Source organism: Eriocheir sinensis, chromosome 6, assembly GCF_024679095.1.
Source record: "Eriocheir sinensis breed Jianghai 21 chromosome 6, ASM2467909v1, whole genome shotgun sequence".
Lineage (NCBI taxonomy): Eukaryota > Metazoa > Arthropoda > Malacostraca > Decapoda > Varunidae > Eriocheir > Eriocheir sinensis.
In genome coordinates this window covers 20,209,339-20,228,984 of record NC_066514.1, presented here as the reverse complement: position 1 = coordinate 20,228,984, position 19,646 = coordinate 20,209,339, and the positions used below count along the sequence as shown (strand labels likewise).

The following is a 19,646-nucleotide window of genomic DNA, read 5'->3' as shown; positions in this document are numbered from 1 at the left end:
TTATAGTCTTTGATAGGAAGGAGTCAGCTTGATGTTAACGTCTGTGTTATTGAGCAGCGTGGCCAAGGTTGCCAGGCAGGCCGATTAGTTTACACCGTGAAGGGTTACCGAGCGTTATTTCATTATACCTGAAATTATATTGCTAATTTTATGCAATACACATAGGCCGCACTCACACTCACCGACTCGCCTTTTATTTAGGGCTCAGTGACCCTGCCAAGTGCCCACCGACTTATTCCATACCCTAGGGCCCTCAGGACAGGGATATAACCAGCGGGTCACTTAGCTCGTTTTGTAGAGACTTTCAGACACAGTTGTCTTAAGAAGTCGATGCTGTGTGGTCGGCCTTGCTGTAGTTAGGAGTTTAATGTACGTAGCTGCCTGCTGCCGAGTCAACTTGTAGTAGCCTGGTGTATGTGACGCTACTATAAGGCAAACCACTGACTGGGTGCTTACACCGGCGAAATTTACAGCTGACTACCCGTGTTCATCGTGTGGAGGCTGACTACTGACTGAGGCGGGGCTAGCCTGCACGTTAACGCGTCAAGTTCGAATTATTCTAGAACAATTGATTCGAGAGCATTCGACTAGCAGCAGCTATTAAAAATTATTAGTTTCGCTAATAGATTACCAACACTTCCCAAGCAACCCTTAATTCCTAACGCTTTATTGTGACCTTTTTCCTGTTATTTATTTCCTTGCCCAAGTATGTTTTTTTCCCTGAATTCTTGTCTGACCATTATTATTCACCAGGCAAATTTTCAATCAATTCCTTCCTGTCTTTCAACTGACACTGCTTCTCCTCTGCTGTATTTCGTGTAATTCTCATAATGCATGTTTAGAATACTGTAGCGTATATATATATATATATATATATATATATATATATATATATATATATATATATATATATATATATATATATATATATATATATATATATATATATATATTATACTACAATCATGGACATAATAAAAGGAACGATCAATAGTAGTATAGAAACAATAATTTATTATAACACGTGGAAGGGTAGAGTTAAGAAGTATGAACGAAAGAAAATATATTGGCAGCGTAGGCGCAGACCTTGCATAAAGACGGCCTTGGCCCATCCCTATTATGTCCACCTCCAATCTTTTTTGCTTTTTTTATCTTTTCCGCTGGTAATCTCGGGAACAGCCTTCCTTCGCCTGTATTTTCTCCTGCCTACAACTTTAGCTCTTTGAAGTGGAGAGTATCAAGATACCTCTCCTTTCGAAATTGACCTCTCTTCTGGCCTCTCATTATTTTTCTCTGAAAAGAGCAGCGCCTAGCGCGCTTTTTTTTTTTGCTTGAGCTTCCTCCCTTGCTGTAAAAACAATGTTTGCAAGCAATACGGAAAAACGACGTAGCCGACACTCACGTGATCAGTAAATTTATGTGCATAACACTATTATGTCTGCAATGACATGGAGAGAGAGAGAGAGAGAGAGAGAGAGAGAGAGAGAGAGAGAGAGAGAGAGAGAGAGAGAGAGAGAGGGGGGGGGGGGGGCGATACCTATAGCTGCTGCATACATTTATTTTCTTGGGGCGGTTGTTGTGGAGCATTATAGGGAAGCTTAATATCTGTTCCTCGTTTAAGTTTTATCAGCTGACTTGACTTACCAGTGATATGATTTTAAACAAAGAAACATCGTGGGCGAGAGGCAAACTGAAAAGAATAGTAATAATGAATTCGTGGCCGTACAGATACATTGGAGTAGTGGTTGCATCGTCCACGGAGTGAGCGTGAAAATCAAGGAACGTTTGACTCAGATGATGGTATACTTGAGAGTGAACCCGCGGCTTCTGGTGCTGGTGCCTTGGTAAGCTGCGTACATCTCATTGGTCTCGGATGTCAGCGGTGAAGACACTGTCTTCTTGCCGCAAATAATTAAGCTGGTGTTTGACGGGTACATCTCCTCACTCCTGCCGTTCAGCAGAAGCCAGTTTTTTCTACAGTTCTTTGTACTTTGAATTCTGGATGTAACTTCATCGACCTGCACGCGACTTCCAGAAGGAGCCTTTGGACAAAAAAAAAAAAAAAAAGTTGCGTTAGCTTAGAGGTAGACATGGAACAGGCCTCTGATGTTTCACTGGCGACCTGCTCGAAGAAAAATGGGTGTTTGAAGGAGGGGTGAGCAAGTGATAATGTCATAAATTACTGGAGTGTTGGGGGAAGCAAGCACATAAGGTACGTGTGGAGGATTCAAGTATAATGTAACCTTTTGTGGAATTGGTGGTAATTGTTTTAAGGTTTGATGAAAATAGACGACATTAACAAACGAATCTCTTGTCGACACCCCCGCAGGAGTGTCTGGTGGCAGTGTTGTGGAGAGACACTCTAATACCTTTCGTGTGTTAAATCAGTTTTTACCTGGATTCGGTATTCGCAGTATTTTTCTGCTGAAGGGGAAGTTATTGTTCCAGTTTGACCAACAGCTGCCGTGATTATCTGTGGATGGATATCATAGTGATTACGATGAATGCACCAGGCTTGAGGGTGCATCGAGCAGGGATTATAAGCAGCTCTCGTATGTGCTTGTACGTTGGGTCGAATTTAAATACAAACTATGTTCCATAATTTATCGTACTATTATTAAACACAAAAAATATATATACAATGAATAACACTATACATCTACTGTCAATATGTCCACCTGGCGAGACTCTCATCTTAGCAAGCAACACAATTGTGTATTTCCGAAGTAGAGAAGCTCAGATAAATCCACAACGTTCCTTACCTGGTGACAGCTCGTGGTTGCAGGCGTGAAGGAGATGTTGTAGCCCTGATAGGTCTCCGCGGAGTTGGTGAAGAATCTCCCGATGAAATTGAAAGATGGCGATGTAAAGACTATCCCGGATTGAGATCCACACAACCTGGCGATTAAATTAAGAACAAGATCACAGTTATGTAGCTTTCGTCTGTTGTGGCATCGTTCCCATCTACTCGTTGCCAACCAAACATGTGAATTAAGTATAGAAACCCACTTCGCTCCTCCTCCTTAATATACGCCTAACTCCCCGTGTCGAGGGACAAAACGCCCAACCATTCCACCCACCCCAATCATTAACACAGTAATGCAATAACTACCCAGTAAACAAGCGGGTCATCCCTTGACACCTAGCCTTACCTGTCGGTGTATAAGGCATCACCTGTTACTCTATATCTTAAACATGCACACTTGCCACTCAAGCAACAAACCACACACGCTACTCACGTTGTAGTTCGATTGTACAAGAATGTGAACTCGACGCCATCCACACAGCTCTTCCCTCCCTGCAGCGTGAAGGCTTCCAGTTTCAGCGTCAACATGGATCTCGTCTGAACATGCAAAACAACACTTCAGTAAGCCCTGACGTGTTTGCCTGTATGCGGTTTTGCTACAAAAATAACAGCAGTTTATTCATTTCATAAACCCTGAACTCTTGGGCGCACATTTTACCACTTCACTACTACGTCGAGTGGACTTATTATTGTGGACACTTTGTGATACTGCCTGAGTCATATTGTTAGTGGCGTGTTTCGAGGATATAGTATAACTAGTTATGTGTGTGTGTGTGTGTGTGTGTGTGTGTGTGTGTGTGTGTGTGTGTGTGTGTGTGTGTGTGTGTGTGTGTGTTTTAAAGTCTCCAATATTTATTTCGTTTGCATCACAGGGTGTGATGGCAGCTTCCCTTGCCTTTCTGCAGGCTGCTGTGACATGCACCTCTTAGGATGGAAAATATCTGCACGTGTGGGCGTGTGTGCGCGTGTGCGAGCTTCGGCTAGGGGTGTGGGCTACAGTCGGGGGCCCACACATCGCTGCTGCATTGCCACGCGCCACGGCAATACTGATGCGCTGCCTCAGCCACGCCGTCTCGCGAGGCTCCCCGCTGCGCTGACTGACGCGCCTGCCGATGTCCTGCAGCAGGTTCCCGAAGGCAGGTCCCAACACGACACTTTGTCTCCACGGCCAGGGGCACAAAATCGTATTGCTGGGTGAGGTCCGCGTAGCGGTGACGCTTGCGGTCTTCGGCAGCGCGTGCGACAGCTCCAGCAGCGGAAGCACAGTTGATGATGTGGGTGGTGGCAAATGTGTTAATGCAGGTGGCGTCCCACATCAGCACCTTGCCTCTCCTGAAGGGGAAGACCGTGGTGCCGTCCGGTTGGCGTCCGTCTCCTCGGTCCAGGCCTCGTGGCTCGGGGATGGCCACGAGGCCAGCGGCGGCCAGGGCCCGGTATACGACTTCATTGAGAGCTGCGTGACGGGGTAGTCGACCGAGGTTCCTGTGGCAGGACAGGCTATGATAGCCCATAGCGTCGGACATGGCCCCACAGCGGCACCGATGAGGTTGTGGACGCGTGTGCCCAACCTCAGGGCGACGCTCACGCGGACCGCCTCATCGGGCGAAAGGAGGCCAAGGACCTCGAAGGGGATGGCTGACAGCCAGGCCCCGCTGTGTGGTGCTGAGGCGGCGAGGAGGCGCGCACGGTCGACCTGGTTGACGCGGGCTAACAGGTCGTCCAGGCGGTGCGTGGAGGCTGCCTCGTCCAGATTGCGCTGAGTCAGCCTGAGCTTCGGGTCGAGGTTCGGGCACTGGTTAGTGGTAAGAACGTCCAATGCAGAGGCCAGACGGTCCGGTCTGTCGCCATTGGGACGGCGGTAAATGGTACAGACCATGCCCCGTGAAGGTTCTACAGAGGCGATGTAGGCAGGCAGTGCCACGTTGGCCAGCCGCCTCACGCCCAAACCTCTAAAACGAATCGGCAGGAAGGCCTGAGTCCACGCGTCGCCAAGCTGTACGTTGCAGTTACGTGAAGTCGCTTCCCGCATCAGCTCGTCGATGCCCCGGAAGGACTCTCCAGCCGTGTAGGCTGGTGCTGCGCGCAGCAGGTACGTGGCTCTCGGCACTGCTGTGTACCTTGACAAGAAGAGGGCGGCGTGGCTGCCGATGTTGGCCGGCCTGTCGATGAGCGTCCTGGTGATGTTCTCGATTTTGGTTAAGGTTTCTTCGTTGCCGTGGGCATGAATCGGGGCACCCAGGATGGAGAGACTTGTGAGGGGTGTGGGGCGGGCGACGCTGAGGAATGTGTCGATTTGAGGGCCGGCGTTCGCGTCGTTATCGGTGGGGGCTCCGTCGTTGATGTAGTGGGGGGCGCCGTCCCTCCTGCTGATGCCGTTTCCTACTGCACGTACAGTCCGGCCCTCTTCGTCCGTGCTGGCGCTCCCTTGGCCGTCGAGATTGGTGATCTAGCATTTGCGCGATTTAATCTCGAGGCCTAGTTCTCGGAGGGTGGGGAGTAGGCGGTGCAGGTCGGCGGTGACGCTCTCTATGGGTCCAGCTTAGGTGCCGTCATCCAGGAACCATAGGTTGAGAGGCGATCTGAAGGTCTCTATGGCCGGATCCACCGCGAGGGTCGGGAATAAGCGGTGCAGGTCGGCGGTAACGGTCTCTATGGGTCCAGCTAAGTTGCCGTCATCCAGGAACCATAGGTTGAGAGGCGATCTGAGGGTCTGTACTCTGTATGGCCGGATCCACCGCAAGGGCGAAGAGTATCGGGCCCAAAGGGTCGCTTTGCTGCACGCCGCGGCTAGACCAAAGACGGGTGGAGTCAAGGTGGAGAGGTAAAGGCTGTGAATACGCTTGTGACACCAGTGGTGCGGCAGCGGGGAAGCGGCGGATGACCTCTCGGAGCACTACCGACCTGTGAACGGTGTTGAAAGCATTGGTGAGGTCGAGTTTCGCGAAGACATGGTACAGGGTTCCGTTGTGGGCGTCGACGTAATCTTGCACGGCATGTAAAGCCGCCTCGCAGCCCATCCTCACACCTACGCCCAGCTGAACGGGTTGCAGTTCCGTAGCCAGTGCGGATGACATGGGCTTGGTCAGGACCTTGGACGTCAGTCGTCGGTAGATGGATCCGACAGCTATCGGCCTTACGCCGCCATCCTTTTCCCTGATGGCAATGAGGTTGGCGCTAAAATACGCCTGCCTCGCGTCTTCGGGGATGTCCCCAGCGAGGGCACCATTGCAGATCTTAGTCAGCGCGCTAAGCAGTCTACGTTCTGCCTCAGCGGTGTACCCGGCCACCGGCTGGCTTAAGTGCAGCGGCCGCACGCCGTCCAGGCCGGCGGCTGAGCCAGGGGCCGCAGACTCAATGGCTGCAAGCACGTCAGCTTCCTCCACTGTGAGGCGATGCTGGTAGAGATCGGGGAGCTCTGGAAGGGCTTCGTCAGGTGCGGCGGGGGGATGTTTAGCACGGAGAGCGGCGACGACCTCCTCGCTGGGGGAGACGAGGCTGTCCGAGGTCGTCAGAAGCCGGAGGGCCGCTCGAATGTCCGTCGGCGCATTTCCTTTTGACACGCCTGGAGAGAGCGTCCTCGTTGGTCGCCGTTGCTGCTCCGGGATCGATCCGGGTGACCGCTTCCAAGGAGGACGGTGGGTCAGAGAGCACGGCGAGGGGGCTGCGGTACATGAAGGAGAAGAGGCGCCACCACGCGAAAGGAGCGCGCTGCTCAAGTGCAGCTGTTATGGCGCTGGCAAGGTCGGAGGCAACCCGGTGACGGTGTCTTCGGGGGACGTGCTCCAGCAACCTAGTGCTTGTTTGAGGTCAGCAAGCGCCGCGGCCATATCTTTAGGTGGCGCCTCGTTCTCTGCGGATGTGTCGTGGACTGCGGCTCGCAGGTTGACGTCGCGAAGGCAGGCGTCGCAGTGCCAGGTCGGTAGCTGGGAAGCCTGGGCTTGTGTGATGCCGACGCAGGTGAGGTGGTGGGTGGGTGTGTAAAATGCACTTTCTAATTTGAAACAATCTTTTTATAGCGTCAGCTTCCAGGAACTGCGAGAGATTTATAGTGTTTGCCCTGACTTCCTAGATATACTCAGCGTCAAGGCGTTTTATAATTGCAATTCTTGATTTGAACAATAAAATGGAAACGCAAGCGAATAGGAATGGCAGACAAAACATTTCTATTAGGCAGTGGACTAACTCAGCTCTCTTCTCCTCTGGTGTGGAATATCATGTCTGGTAATATCATGGTGGATGGACGCCTTAAGACGCTGGAATGAGCTATTACTTACCTCGCCCACCACGGCCAGAAAAATAAGGCACATACCAAAGATCGTATCACTGCGCAGTTGAAGTTATTCGGGTATTTGGTGATGCCGAAGCCAGGGGAGGACCAGTAGAACACTCCGTTGAATTCCTGAGTTAAGCATCTGGGTTGTGGTGGGCTGGTGGTGGTGGTGGCGGTGGTGGGTTCTGTAGTGGTGGTTGTTGCTGTGGTGGTCGTGGTGGTGGGTTCTGTAGTTGTGCTTCTGAAGAAATAAATAAAAAAATGAGGATTCGTTAGGACGTAAAATGTTTGCGATCTACGAATAAAAAGAAGACGATAAAGTTACAACGCAGAAAGGTGAGTTTACTCTCCACTGGTCCTGTGACTCTCCCATCTCCCTTTTTTGTCACTTACGTGCATCCCTGTTGCGGCACAAAAGTTAATTCGGCAGACCATCCCCTGCGAGTATTATTAAATATCGCCCTGAAGTATAAAATCATCTCTCGACCGGTTCCGGTGAAGGTCTGGCCTGCAGTGATGTCCGCGCCACAATACCTGCCGAGGATTGGAAGAACTTGAGTGGTCATGGTCACCATCGTGCAAGTTTAGTGGCACAAAGGAATATCACAAACTATACTTGTTACGTAATAATTAGAAATGAATACGCCTTGTAACTGTAACAACGGCAGCCTTGCTCGCCGTCACGGGCCAGAGCGAGCAGGGTCTTTGTGTACTCACACTTCGCCGTCGTACAAGTTGTCGGTTCTGATCTCCAGACCATCAAAGTAGCAGCACGTCTCTGTAGCTGAGCCGCAGTAGGGATTCTCTCCGTACAGGTAAAAGTCTGAGAAAGTCAGTCTGGGCACGTGGCACACGGGAGCTTCAATCCACTTGACACACCTGACTGGCGGGGCAGGGAGAACGGAACTGAGGGTGAACACACCGCACAAAGGGAGCCCGCTCACACACACTGTGTCTGGCTTCTGTACAACACACACACACACACACACACACACACACACACACACACACACACACACACATAACACACACGCACGTGTGGTGTGTGAGGTCTTGGCAGTACCCAGAGATCGACTAAATGAGCACTTGCTCTGTCGGGAGGGTACCTGCTGGCGATTACGAGTCCAACTCACGATCAGGCCGTGGTGAATTACACACACACACACACACACACACTCTCTCTCTCTCTCTCTCTCTCTCTCTCTCTCTCTCTCTCTCTCTCTCTCTCTCTCTCTCTCTCTTACTCACTCTTTGGGTAGTTGCTTGGATAGCCCGGCGAGGTGAGGGTGCCTTCCTGAGTTATTTTCTCAGTGCAGGAATTCGTCAACTCGTCTGTGGAAGGCAAGGTTTGGTGTCGACAGTTATGCCGAAACAGCCTGATTTTGCATAAACCACTAGAAAAAGAACGACTATATGGTCACTGGATCATTCCAATTTTTCATAAAGGTTCGATGAACTATAGATATAATTTAATGAGGAATTCTTGAACTACACTGTAATTGAAGATTGAACTGTTATCCTCTTTTATCCCAAGAGCCAAGCTATCGTAAGATGCTTCCTCTCAACAGAGGAACAAAGAGAACAATTATTCTGAGAGTTCCGGAGACAAGGTGAGCAAAGGGGCGGCCAATCACCATAGTAGTCGCCCGTCACTGTCTCACAGTTGGCCCCTGAGGTGCCCGAGGGACACACGCAAGCGCAGCTTTTTCCATAAAACCCGCCGTTCTGGCAGGGGTCGGCGCTCAGTCCGCAGACAGCAAGCCACTTATCTATAAATAAATAAAAATCGTTGATCATTGTAGTTGGTATCGACGGTCAAATTATCTAATACTAGTACCTTACCATATGCATACATGTTTATTACATATCGCGATGGGATTTTTTCATCATCTAATTCAAAGTGCACGGTAAGTGCATGGATACTTCGCCGATGGAAACGGTTCGAGAAAAAAAAATAGTTAAAGTCTGGCGAGTGTTAAAATAGGACCGATATAAATTATATTTGTAAAAAAGACCAATTCCTACAATAAGTCATTATAAGCAAACGTGCACGTTTTTCCAGTGTAGTAAGGAATTCAAATCACAGGCAGGAGGAAATACAGACAGAGGAAGGCTGTTCTAGACTGTATCAAAGAGAGGGACGAAAAAATGAAAATGCTGGTAAACTCTTGCATTTAGGGATTTGGATAGGATAGGGGTGAGCAAGAGTTGAGTCTTGTGAAGCGAGGCAGCAGAGGGGAGGAGGCATGCGATTAGCATGCCTCCTCCCCTCGCAGTCAGCATGAAAATATTGGTAGGAAACAGGGAGCCAACACTGCTGCGGAATGTAAATGATTGGAGACTGTCAGTAAGAGGAGGGAAGTTTTTTTTTTAACAGCACAAAGAGCAACTCAAGAGCAACAAAAAGAAAAGGTAGAAAAACCTAATAACTGTTGGGTGGTGAAAATAAAGGTCAGTTTCGGATGTAGAGGTGTCTTGATACACTCGTCTTGAAAGAGGTCAAGTCATAGGCAGGAGGAAATACAGACGAAGGAAGGCTGTTCCAGAGTTTACCAGTGAAAGGGATGAAAGAATGGAGATGCTGGTTAACTCTTGTATAAGGGGGTTTGGACAGTATAGGGATGAGCTTGAGTAGAAAGTCGTGTGCAGCGGGGCCGCGGGAGGGTTAGAGGCATGCAGTTAGCAAATTCAGAAGAGCAGTCAGCGTGAAAATATTGATAGATGATAGAGAGAGATGCGACATGGTGGCAGAATTTAAGAGATAGAAGGCTGCCAATAAGAGGAGGGGAGCTGATGAGACGAAGAGCCTTAGGGCCGCTTTCACAGTCGTCTGGGACGCACCCTACCATCCTGGTAGCAGCCGTTACCATCGCCTTGATCCGCTTTCACAGTCGCTGTTTTCGTGGTATCAGCGACTACCAGCTTGGTGACGGTCATGACAAAACGAAGGCACGTGATTCGGCAGTGTTGGTATGCCGGAGCGGCGGGAAATTTCAACATTACATCAGCTGAGTGGCGGATTATGAAGGAGTAATGTGAAAAATAAACGAAAACGTAAAGCATATATATAAAGAGTAACTGTGAAGAATAAATATGATGAGAAAATGAGGAGTGTCTCGCTGATACACCCCTCAAAGTTGCTGATGGCCTAATATTTCCTAGGCGGAAAAGGTGAAATAATGGTGAGAAGTATTAATTAACCGTGTAGCAGCAACGGGCCAAATTTGTGGCTTTACCGTGTAGCAGCAACGGGCCACATTTTTGCCATGATATAAACCCCCCAAAATAAATGATACATAAACTGATCACAAATGCTTCGATATGTATTATGAAGTGGTGTGTGCGAGCGATGATTTTTTTCTTATTAATTCGCTTAGAGGGTTAAAGTTCTCTTATATTAGCAGATGTCAGCAAGACAGACTCTTCACCTATATCAATTACATTTATTCATTATTCACAGTTATTTATCAGACTCCACATTTATTCTTTACTTAATAGGGATGATTTCGTTACATATATGCCCTATGCATACATATATTAGGCTAACTAGAATAATACGAGTTCGACAAAGATTTACGGCACAACAGGGTATTAAAGGAGTTAGGTGATATAATCAGTGACCCACTAACCGACATCTTTAAGATGTCGGTAAATACTGGCTATGTGCCGAGCCTATGGAAAGTAGCTAATGTGACGCCGATTTTTAAAAAGGGGGACAGGTCAGTTGCTTCAAACTATCGCCCAATTAGCTTAACATCGGTTATAGGCAAGATGCTGGAGTCCATAATAGCCAGGAACATTCGGGAGCATTTAGAGAAACATAGCTTAATTCACGACTCGCAGCATGGGTTCACAAAAGGTAGGTCATGCCTCACCAATCTCTTGTCCTTCTACAATAAAGTATTTGAGGCGGTTGACAGAGATGAAAATTATGATGTAATCTATCTTGATTTTAGTAAAGCGTTTGACAAAGTTCCTCACCAACGACTGTTGCTTAAATTACAGGCTCACGGAGTAGAGGGTAAAGTTTTGAACTGGGTCAAGGCGTGGCTTAGCAATAGGAAGCAAAGAGTGCAAATCAATGGTAAAAGATCTGACTGGGGATGTGTTACGAGTGGGGTCCCACAAGGTTCGGTATTAGGTCCACTTTTGTTTATTATTTATATCAATGACTTAGACACAGGAATTAGTAGTGATGTTAGTAAATTTGCAGATGATACCAAGATCGGTAGAGTAGTTGAGTCGGATCAGGACGCTAGTATTCTCCAAGGTGAACTCAACAGATTATATGACTGGGCGGATAAATGGCAGATGGAGTTCAATGTAGGGAAGTGCAGTATTCTGAGTGTAGGTAGGAACAACCCCTCACATAACTATTGCTTAAATGACACTCTCATAAGTAGGTCTGGGTGCGAGAGGGATTTAGGGTCCGCGGCGGGGGTCACAGGTGTTGCGTGATGGACGACGCGGGTTCTGGACCCACGCGGTTCGAATCCCCACGCTCAGTCACCGCCCAGTGGCTTAAAAACTACATGCTGTCCTGAGACAGACCATCACTCACCTCTAGAGGAAGCCGAAGCCGTCGAAGCTCAAGAACGATCAACGGGGGCAGCAGGAGCCAATGCAATGCGATGGCGCCACTATACAAAGTAAACAAAGAAGCTGGCTGGGCCAGGACCATCCCCCCAGAACCCTGGAAGCCCGATCATCAGGCCCCCACCAGGAGAATGCCTACACGCGCAATAACAAACAACAAAAAAAAAAAAAAAAAAATTAGTGAGCTCTGATCTCCGTCCAAGGGCACAATGCATTCAAGCTAGAAATCGAGCTAATAGGGTACTGGGATTTATTTCAAGGAGCGTAAGCAACAGAAGCCCCGAAGTCTTCCTCAAACTATATTTAGCATTAGTTAGACCTCATCTTGACTATGCGGTTCAGTTCTGGTCACCCTACTATAGAATGGATATCAAAATGTTAGAATCGGTGCAGAGGAGGATGACTAAGATGATTCAGGGGTTGAGAAACTTGCCATACGAGGAAAGACTCAAACAGTTAAACTTGCATTCTCTAGAAAGGCGAAGGGTGCGTGGAGACATGATCGAGGTTTATAAATGGATGAAGGGCTTTAATAAGGGAGACATTCATAAGGTTTTGTTGGTAAGAGAACCGGGTAAGACACGAAGTAACGGGTTTAAACTAGATAAATTCAGATTCAACAGGGACATAGGCAAAAATTGGTTTACTAACAGGGTGGTGGATGAGTGGAATAGGCTTAGCAGTCATGTGGTGAGTGCCAATACAATTGTCACATTCAAAAATAGACTAGATAAATTCATGGACAGCGATATTAGGTGGGGTTAGATACACGGGAGCTTAGGGTCAAAGGAGCTGCCTCGTACAGGCCTACCGGCCTCTTGCAGACTCCTGCGTTCTTATGTTCTTATGTAACAGGTGAATAATGGTGACGAGTATTAAAGTCCTCCCCTCTTTTTTGTTGTGTACTTTTGCAACAATAAACCATCAATCAATCAAATTGAAATTATCAGCAGGACGTTTACTGGTCAGCACGTGAAGTGAGTTCATGTCATTCAAATTCTCCTAATTTTTTTTCTCATATTACCATTGAAGCCGTGCAGCGTGTAGCTGTATTGTTTAATATTTTTTCACATCTATTTAAAGAAATAATATAACCATTTGAGAGCAAGAATTTGTGTTACTTACTAATTAATGTCATTGGTAAGCTCCATTGGGGAGCCCCCGCGGCTACCAGAGCTCCGTTACCAGAGGTTCCAATCTCTGGTGCTGATGCAAACAAACAGCGCCGCGAAAGACGACTGTGAAAGTGAATTTCTTGTTGGTAGCGGCGATCACCGTTCATTGGTAACGATCAACACAAACAAAGCGGCCCTTGGACTCCACTCTGTCCAAGAGAGTTGTGTGAGTGGAGCCCCCCCACATGTGAGATGCATACTCTGTATGAGGGCGGACAAGACCCAAATGTATATATGGAAAGCATGTATGCGGGGGAAAATAACTGGCGGAGACGATACAAAACGCCCAGCGTCGAGGAAGTTGATTTAGTGAGAGAGGAGATGTGAAGTTTCATGTTGAGATTTTGAGCTAAGGATAGACTGACGATATTTAGTGTTGAAAAAGGTGACAGCTGAGTGTTGTCAAAGAATAGGGGATAGGTGTTTGGAAGATTGTGTCTAGTTGATAGGGGGAGAAATTGGAGTTTCGATTCATTGATGGACACAAGGTTCCTTTTACCCCAATCGGAAATGATTGCAAGGTCTGAGGTTAAGCTTTCTGCAGCCTCCAGTCTGTAGTCTTGCAGTTCCTGTTGAGAGTCTTCTGTTGAAAGAAGTTGCATAATGCAGAGTGGACTCGTCAGCGTATGAGTGGATAGGACATTTTGATATGGAACGAAGATAATTGATGAATAACAGGAAGAGAGTGGGTGATAGGACAGAGCCCACCACACCACTGTTGATAGGTTTAGGGGAAGATCAGTGACCGTCTACCACAGCAGAGATAGAACGGCCGGAAAGGAAACTGGAGATAAAGGAACAGAGAGAAGGATAGAATCCGAAAGAGAACAGTTTAGAAAGCTAAGAGTTGTGCCAGACTCTATCGAAGGCTTTCGATATGTCTGGCGCAACTGAGAACATTTCACCGCAACGGCTAAGAGAGGACGACCAAAAGTTGCAGTACCACCAAGCACCGCTCAAGCGGTCGCGTGCTCTCCTCCAGTGAGACGGGAAATGGGGCGCTGCAAGCACAGACTAAGATTCTCAGTGTTTTCATGTAAAATGTTCATCGTCACTACTTGTCCCTGCGTATGTAGCGTCTTCAATGTTTAACTTTTCTTGTACTCGTTTATCTTCTACTGTCCGTCTATGTCCTTTTGTTGTCCACCGTTACGCATTGTTCCACACATACACCAACACTTAAATGTTAACCTACACAAACAACATTCACACAAACGCATACACAAACAAACACCTTTTCTTAGTGTCTTGTCTATGTCAATGACCCAGGTGCACCTCGAGCCGCCCCCGACACCCCGATTGGTGGTTCTACAGCGAGGAGGTGCGGGAACACAACCACCGCGTCAACGTGCACAGGAAGCTGTACAGGAAGCGCCCTAACGCCACCAACCAGAGGCTCCTGCAGGACGTGGTGGCGCGTGCGCGACAGGTGTCCGTAAAGGCCAAAGAGTCAAAATGGCTGGAATGGTGCGCCACCTTTAACCAGTACACCTCCCTGGGCCAGCTGTGGAGAAGCCTCAGAAGGGCCTCAGGTGCGGCGCAGCCCCGCACAGCCGCCCATCCTCACCCACGCCAGGAGGCAGAAAGGTTGATCGACACCTTCACCACGAGGGGCTCCAGCAACCAGCTCCCCCCCTACACCCGCCAACTCCAGCAGCGTCTACGGCCGCAGCGCGACGCGGCGGTCAGCGAGGCGCGTGACGTGGCTGACGTGACGGATCAACCCTTCACACCACAGGAACTGACCAGGGCGATGAGAGGGAGAGACACGGCCGCGGGAGCGGACGGCGTGACTTACTCCATGCTGGCACACGCCGGGCCCGCCGGAGACGCCACGCTACTGGCCTTGCTCAACGCGTCGTGGCTGGCGGGCCGCCTGCCGCCCGCCTGGAAGGACGCTGACATTCAGTCCATACCCAAGCCCAAGGAGCCAAACAGCTTCCGGCCCATCTCCCTCCTGAGCTGCACAGGGAAAACCGCCGAAAGGATGGTGCTGTCTCGCCTCCAGTGTCGCATGGGAAGCCCGCACCCCAACGTGTTTGGCTTCACTAAGGGCAAGAGCACAGCAGACAGCCTCATCACCCTGCTGGTCAACGCCAACAACCGTCCCACCATCACTGTCTACCTCGACCTCGAGAAAGCCTTCGAGCTAGCCAGCCCACACGCCATCCTCACCGCCCTCGTGAGAAAGGGGATCCGAGGACGCCTACTCGACTGGCTCCAGGACTAACTCCAACAGCGGCGGGCCAGGGTCAAGTTTCAGGGCTTGAAATCCTCCTACAGGGGCTTCGATAACGGGACCCCCCAGGGCGGCATACTCAGCCCGTGCCTGTTCAACCTCCTGATGGAGCAGCTGGTGGCGCTGCCCTTCCGGGAGGGCACCACTCTTCTGAGCTACGCCGACGACCTCGCCCTCGTCGTCACCGGGAGGGGCAACAAGCTCGCCAGGGCGCAGGAGGCACTTGACATCATCACCGACAAGGAGCTGGGGCTCAAGATCTCCTCTGGGAAGTCGTGGGCCATGGCCATCAGGGACACCACGCCTGCCGCACAGCTGCGCGTCCAGGGCGTCGGGCTGGCCTGGACGTCCTCCTACCAGTACCTCGGGGTGTGGGTAGACCAGCAGCTGACCTTCACACAGCAGGTCACCTACCTGAGAGAAAGGACGCTGGCCCGACTCAACGTCATGAGGGCCATGACGCGGCCGTGGCTGGGCGCCACTTTCTCCGTCCTCCGGCTGTACTACCTGCGGGGGGTGCGCTCCCTGGTGGATTACAGCGCACCTGTCCTCGTAGGCCTGTCCCGGCACCAGCAGCGGCGCCTGGAGGTGGTGCAGAACAACGCCATGAGGACCATGTTGGGAACACCGCGGTGGACCAGCGCCTGCGTGATGCAGAACGAGACCCGACTGGTGCCCCTCACCTGCAGGGTGGACTGCATCATGGCCTGCCGGGTGGCCAGAGTGCTGCAGCGCGACGTGGAGGGCGTGGCGCCGGAAAAACTCCGGTTAGCCATGGCACAGGGCGTCGAGTGCCTCCACAACAACAAGTGGCTAATCGGCACCACTGTTGCTGCCAACACCAGCCGGCACGCGGGTAACTGGCTGTGGCGAGAGCCGGACCGCCCGCACCCCACCTACAGTCCTTCTGCCCACTCCGCCACAGTGTTCACTGCCACACAGCTGCCCGCCAGCAAGGCGCAGTGCACTACCGCGGAGCTGCGTCAGCACGCCTTGATGGCCATGGCGCAGGTCACTGAGCAGGGCGCTGCGGTGTACTACACTGACGGCTCTGTCGACCCCGACTGGGGAGGACGGGCGCCACCTTCGTCACTGGTGGACGGCAGCGGGCGTGGAGGACATCAGACCACTGCTCCTCCCTCCAAACATAGCTAGTGGCAATCCTGAACGCCCTCGAACACGCTCAGCACCGCCAAGAGGAAACCGTCGTGCTCCACACAGACTCCCGGGGGGCCCTGCAGGCGCTCCAAGGCCACCCCAAGGACAACGTGGGCCTCATCACCGCCATCCTGGGCATCCTGCAAAGCCTTGCAGCGCAAGGCAGGCGGGTGCGGCTCAACTGGATCCCCAGCCATGTGGGAGTCAGAGGGAACGACGCCGTCGACGAGGCCGCCAAGAGGGCAGCCCAAAGCCCCACCGTCACCAAACCTGTGCGGCCAAGCCTGCAACAGACCAAGACACAGGCCAAACACGCAGCAGCCCGCCACGCCCACCAGCAGCTCCGAGAACTGGAGGGGACAAAGAAGCAGGCAGCCTGGTATGCTGCAGCCACCGCCTACATCCAACTGGACGCCGCCTATCAGCAGCGCAGGGCAGACGACGCGTTGCTGCAGCGCCTCAGACTGGGCTACTGCACCAGGGAGGAGCTGTACGACGGCTTCGATGGACGGATATGCGAGTACTGCGAAGAGCGCGCCCGCCGCCCCCTGGTGCACTACCTCTTGGCCTGCCCAGCCACCGCGCGCCTCAGACCAGCGCCAGCGGCTGCCGCCCGTCCTGCAGGAGACGGCCGGCCCCTGAGGCGGTGTGAAGCCAAGGCCGCCCCCACGGTAACCAACGTCCGCACCCCGCACAGCCGGGCGACGGGTGGCCAGACGAGGTGAACCAACGCGAGCACCCCCACCTCCCCTAGGCGTGAGGCGCTCTGACAGCGCCGCCACGACACCACGCCGCTAGCCTGCACCGCCACCGAACACCCCCGACAGCGGCGGGCCGATGCCCGCTTTGTCCAACTATATCATATTGTTCCGTGTATTTATTATGTATCCAAGTATGTGCATGAAATGGATGCAAATTACGGGCATCACAAATATTCTATAATTGAACAATAAACCTCTAAAAAAAAAAAAAAAAAAGTAACCCTGACCGATATTGAGTTTCTCTATCCGGGAACCTATTAGCACCAAGAGCACTCGCTACCACCAACAGAATCAGTTAAGAGAGCAAAACGATCGCCAGTACAGCGCCCCTTCCGGAACCCATACTGGCGATCAGATAGAATATCAGAAATAGAAAGATGCTTTTGAATCTTCCGGTTAAGGATTGATTCAAAAGCTATAGATAGACAGGAAAGTAAAGCTATATGGCTATGAGGGACTGGAACGGTCACCCTTCTTAGGCACAGGCTGTAGGAAGGCGTACTTTAACGACAATAGGAGGCACTCCATCAAGTCCATAAGCCTTCTGAGAGTTCAGACCAAAGAGGGCATAGAAAACATCATTCTTAAGAATCTTAATGACAGGCATAAAGGAGTCAGAGGGTGAGTAGGAAGAATATGCCCAGAATCGTTCAGAGTGGAGTTTTTACAGAAAGTCTGAGAGAGGAGTTTAGCCTTTTGAGACAGATGAGACGGCGGTGCTGCCGCCAGGGTTAAGGAGAGGAGGGAAAGATGAAGTGAAATTGGAGGAGATATTTTTGACTAGCTGCCAGAAGTCTCTGGAAGAATTAGATAAAGCAAGGTTTTGACATTTACTTTGGATGAAAGAGGTTTTGGTAAGTCGAAGAATAGATTTGGCACGATTCTGGGCAGAAATGTAGAGATCATGGTTAGCAGGAATGCGAAAGCTCTGGTACCTTTTATGAGCTGCCCCTCTATCATTGATAGCACGATAACAAGCGTGATTAAACTAAGTCTTTTTAGCATGAGGAGTAGAGAAAGTGCGTGGAGTGTGTGCCTCCATTCCAGAGACAATCACCTCTGTGATGCGCAGGGCACACACAGAGGGGTCTCTATCCTGAAAGCAGTAATCATTCCACGGGAAATCGAAAAAGTACACCCGTAGGTCGCCCCATCAAGCTGAAGCAAAATGCCAGAAGCATTGCCTCTTCGGTGGGCCCAGAGGGTGTACAGGAGAGGAAGGACAGAATACAGAAATAAGGTTGTGATAGTAGGAGCCCAACGGAGATAACAGTTTGACAGAGTAAGTAGAAGTGTTAGAGGCAAGGAAGAGGTCTAGTATGTTGGGCCTGTCTCCAAGACGGTAGGCAATACATGTAGGGTGTTGAACCAACTGCTCTAGATCATTGAGGATAGCAAAGTCGTAGCTTTGTTCACCAGGCTGGTCAGTGAAAGAGGATGAAAGCCAAAGTTGGTGGTGAACATTGAAATCTCCTAAGATGGAGATTTCAGGGAAGGAAGAGTGGGTCAAGATGTGCTCCACTTTAAAGTTCAAGTAGTCAAAGAAGTTTACATAGCTGTTATAGTTGGGTGAGAGATAAACAGCACAAATGTATTCAGTAATAGAGTGACAATGAAGTCTTAGCTAAATGGTGAAAAATTCAGAAGAGTCAAGGTCATGGGCACGAGTGCAAGTGACGTTGTTGCGTACGTAGGCGCAACATCCAGCTTTGGATTGAAGTTTAGGATAGAGATAGTAGGACGGAACTGAGTAGAGATGGCTGTCAGTAAATGTAGTCGCGCCTACGATATATGTTGTATATATGATGGTGTAGTCGCGCCTATGATGTGTTATATATAAGATGGTACCTAATGACTATGATGGTGAGTCGCGCCTACGAAGTGTTGTATGGTAACTAATGACAGATAAGATAGTAACCGTAATGGTAGGAAATGTATGTGAGGAGTTAGGAGGAAGTGTGGTGGGGCGGCGATGGGCGCCTCAGAGTCCCTGAGTCAGCGTGTAGACGCCGAACTCAGCATAATCGTCAAATAATCAAGAGCAGTGAATGATGTCATGCCTGACCCAAGGGTCACAGTGCCATAGCAAGGCTTGCTTCAGGCGAGGAGGACAGACGCTAGGCGAGAAGACGAGAGGCAGGAGCGTGAGGCTCCAACCCGTGGAGAGGAGACGAGAGACAGGAACGAGCGCAAGGCTCGTACGGCGTATGACGAGGCTATTATTAGAGCCCTCAATAATTGTGAGTATTATAAGTTTGATGTTGTGTCATAGGAGAAGGTGACATTTGGTGTATTTGATGTGGCTGCAGTAATTGTATTGTGTTGATTGGCACGTGCCGATGAGTTGTATTCTTTTACCTCACTCAGGTTTACACGCATATTAAAAGTGAGTAAAACAAGACGGGTCTTCTGATTTATCCTGCCCAAGCCGCCATATCACGGCTACAGTAAACAATTAGCGGGTCTATGTGCGGTTGACGTGCCAACCTCGGGGTCCGAGAGAAGGGCGCGGGCGGAGAAGAGTGACCATGCCGCCACCACCCTTCTACCGCGCCAGCGGCAGAGCCTTGGGCGAGGAGAAAAATCTACGGGAGTTAAAGGAAGACTCGCCGACACACTGGCCACCAGGCAACAAAACATT

General features: G+C 50.3%; 1 protein-coding gene across 1 annotated transcript in view; it reads right to left on the bottom strand.

Annotated features, from left to right (window-relative positions):
- Positions 1-1,523: 1,523 nt before the first annotated feature.
- LOC126991189 (uncharacterized) overlaps positions 1,524-19,646 on the bottom strand; it is a 31,697-nt gene continuing 13,574 nt past the window's right edge. The window contains exons 6-14 of the mRNA XM_050849962.1: positions 8,711-8,845; positions 8,325-8,408; positions 7,794-7,959; positions 7,470-7,610; positions 7,116-7,317; positions 3,240-3,343; positions 2,763-2,898; positions 2,396-2,473; positions 1,524-2,042 (exon numbers count right to left, since the gene is read on the bottom strand). Of these exons, the coding sequence (XP_050705919.1) occupies positions 1,791-2,042; positions 2,396-2,473; positions 2,763-2,898; positions 3,240-3,343; positions 7,116-7,317; positions 7,470-7,610; positions 7,794-7,959; positions 8,325-8,408; positions 8,711-8,845 (1,298 nt within the window). The 3' untranslated portion in view covers positions 1,524-1,790. The remainder of the gene's footprint in view (positions 2,043-2,395; positions 2,474-2,762; positions 2,899-3,239; positions 3,344-7,115; positions 7,318-7,469; positions 7,611-7,793; positions 7,960-8,324; positions 8,409-8,710; positions 8,846-19,646) is intronic.